Here is a 2256-nt window from a genome sequence, read left to right as displayed (position 1 = left end):
CGCCTAATACACTCATGAGTCAACTCGCCGTGACGGTTCAGGGTAGAAATAAGAAGTCATGTCGTAGATAGTGTATCCATGAGAGCTTAGCAAGGGCAAAACCCCCTCTTTGAAATGGTCTTTTGTTTTGTATCTGAAACAAAAGCAAGTAACTTAAGAGTAAAAATCTATAAGTTCTGTAAAATTGCTACCTACTTACACTTGGTACTTACCCCTTTTTTCATCAATTTTGCTGTAAGGAAGACGGAATAATTCCTGAGCTAGTCCTTGCCAGGTGGAAATACTTTTATATTGTTTATCTAGATCGAGTAATGTTGACAGATCATCTACAAATTGGACACTGTTTTCCAAAGCACCGTCCAGCACCGCGGCTACCGTTGGACAGGGATCTAAATAAAAAAAAATTATACTCATTTATATAACTAAATTCAATTCAAAATAGACTTGCATTGCAAATGTTTGATATAATAAGCATGTAAAACATAGAAATCTTTGCTAATACCATATCTCGAACCCTTTCTAATAGAAGACGAGCTATACATAGACAGAAAAATAACGAAACAAGATTGTATGACTAGGACAACACCAATGTGAAGTATTCATGAAAATACCTGGTTTAATAGAATTGGCTCTTTCTGGAGGGTACTTGAAGAATGCCACATTCTCTTCGAGCTGTTCACTTCTGAGTGAGTCTGTTTTTGGAGGTATGGAGTTGACATTAGAAGTTGAAAATGATGAGAGGGATGGAAAATATTGAGAATCATCCTGCAAATCGTTCTGTATAATTGAGGTATTAGTATCCTGACTATAATTACAGTCACTGTATCGACCACTGGCTTCAGAGATCATTGTTTCCAAAGGGACATTGCTGGAAGAATCACTCCTCTATTTAAGTCCTGTGAGGGTTTGAATTTAGATCATTTTGATCCGAGGCATCTTTCTGGAGTTGGACATCATGGGTTCTGTTTGCTATCTGGTTTGTTTCCGGACACTTTTGACTTCCAGGTTCTATCTCGCACCCCAGAACAACAGGCAGTTCAGTATCATTTAAAGCATCGTCTGTATCTGGAGAGTCACATATTCTTTTCATCAGATTTGGGCATTTCTTGTACAAACGTCGTTGCACAATGAGGAGAGTGAAAAATATAAGGAGGAGACACGCTATTGGCACTATTATTTCCAAGTGCAAATTTTTCGATGGTGAATCAATGTTCTCAACTCTCAGAGCTAAAAAAAAATATGTGAAATATGTTTTATCAATACTAGTACGCTATTCGTATGTTATAAATAAAGATTAGAAATGCTTGGAAAGAAAAGCATACCAAGTGAAGAACAGACACCAGACTGTAAAGTGTTGTTCCACTTTAGTTTTTCAGTACATCTGATTTTGACGGTAGCACCATTGAAACATTGAAATAGACAGGACACATACACTGGCACTGAGGACACCGATACCCCCTTAGGACACGCCCACTCGCCGGTACCAGCACTCACATTGGGTAAGGGACCACAACCTGTTGATTGGCAACGGAGCATAAACACCATATTTTTGCTGTTTTATTTTGGAAGGTACTACATTTTCTTAATTTTTTTTAAAAGATTGATTTCTTTAAGGACAGATGATACAAACAATTTTTTTTCTTTGAAAAAGATTTAATATCATGTCACAAGTTTAGAAAAGTCGATGGTTCTTGGAATTTTTTCTCTGAAGTACTGGAAAATGAAATAGACTTGGAAAATATCAAATATAGACAAATCACATTCAGTAAAGGTTTACAGGTGAAAAAAAATTCAGAATATGTTATCTTGGTGCTAAAAGTGTAATATAAACTTTAAAAAAATATACCAAGCCAGGTGAATTTTAAGAGGAAGATCAAAATGAAAAAAAATTAGCAATATCACATAGGCTGATTTTTAACTGTTAGCTTTTCCTCATAAAATTCACCTGGCTTGGTATATTTTTCTTAAGTTTATATTATACTTTAAGCACCATGTTAACATATTCTGAAAATTGTTTTCACCTGTAAACCTTTACTGAATGTGATTTGTCTATATTTGTTTTTTTCATTGAAATATTACTAATATTTTCAAATTCTTTTTTGTCATATTCCAGTTCTTAAGAGAAAAAATTCTTAACCATCCACATTTCTAAACTTGTGACATGATATTAAATCTTTTTCAAAGAAAAAATTTGTTTGTATCATCTGTTCTTAAAGGCACTTTTTGGATCACCTAATTTTTTATCTAAGAAGTATT

At 34.3% G+C, this 2256-nt stretch overlaps 2 protein-coding genes across 2 annotated transcripts; both read right to left on the bottom strand.

The window, feature by feature from the left end:
* Nucleotides 1-212: 212 nt before the first annotated feature.
* On the bottom strand, nucleotides 213-874 carry LOC134266297 (uncharacterized; the record flags this gene model as incomplete). The annotated part of the gene is made up of 2 exons (XM_062748511.1): nucleotides 612-874; nucleotides 213-389 (listed from the first exon to the last, which is right to left on the bottom strand). Coding segments are annotated over exons 1-2 (415 nt in total), but the record flags the coding sequence as incomplete, so codon positions are not given.
* Nucleotides 875-889: 15 nt separating this feature from the next.
* LOC134266287 (uncharacterized) lies at nucleotides 890-1545 on the bottom strand. The gene is made up of 2 exons (XM_062748503.1): nucleotides 1323-1545; nucleotides 890-1227 (listed from the first exon to the last, which is right to left on the bottom strand). Exons 1-2 carry the CDS (start codon nucleotides 1543-1545, stop codon nucleotides 890-892), a joined length of 561 nt encoding a protein of 186 aa, XP_062604487.1.
* Between the last annotated feature and the right edge of the window lie 711 nt (nucleotides 1546-2256).

Source organism: Saccostrea cucullata, unplaced genomic scaffold (genome assembly GCF_032062105.1).
Source record: "Saccostrea cucullata isolate Sc308-1 unplaced genomic scaffold, CSIRO_AGI_Scuc_v1 ctg14928, whole genome shotgun sequence".
Classification (NCBI taxonomy): Eukaryota; Metazoa; Mollusca; class Bivalvia; order Ostreida; family Ostreidae; genus Saccostrea; species Saccostrea cuccullata.
Note: the sequence above shows the minus strand (reverse complement) of the source record. Positions and strands in the feature narration are given on the sequence as shown.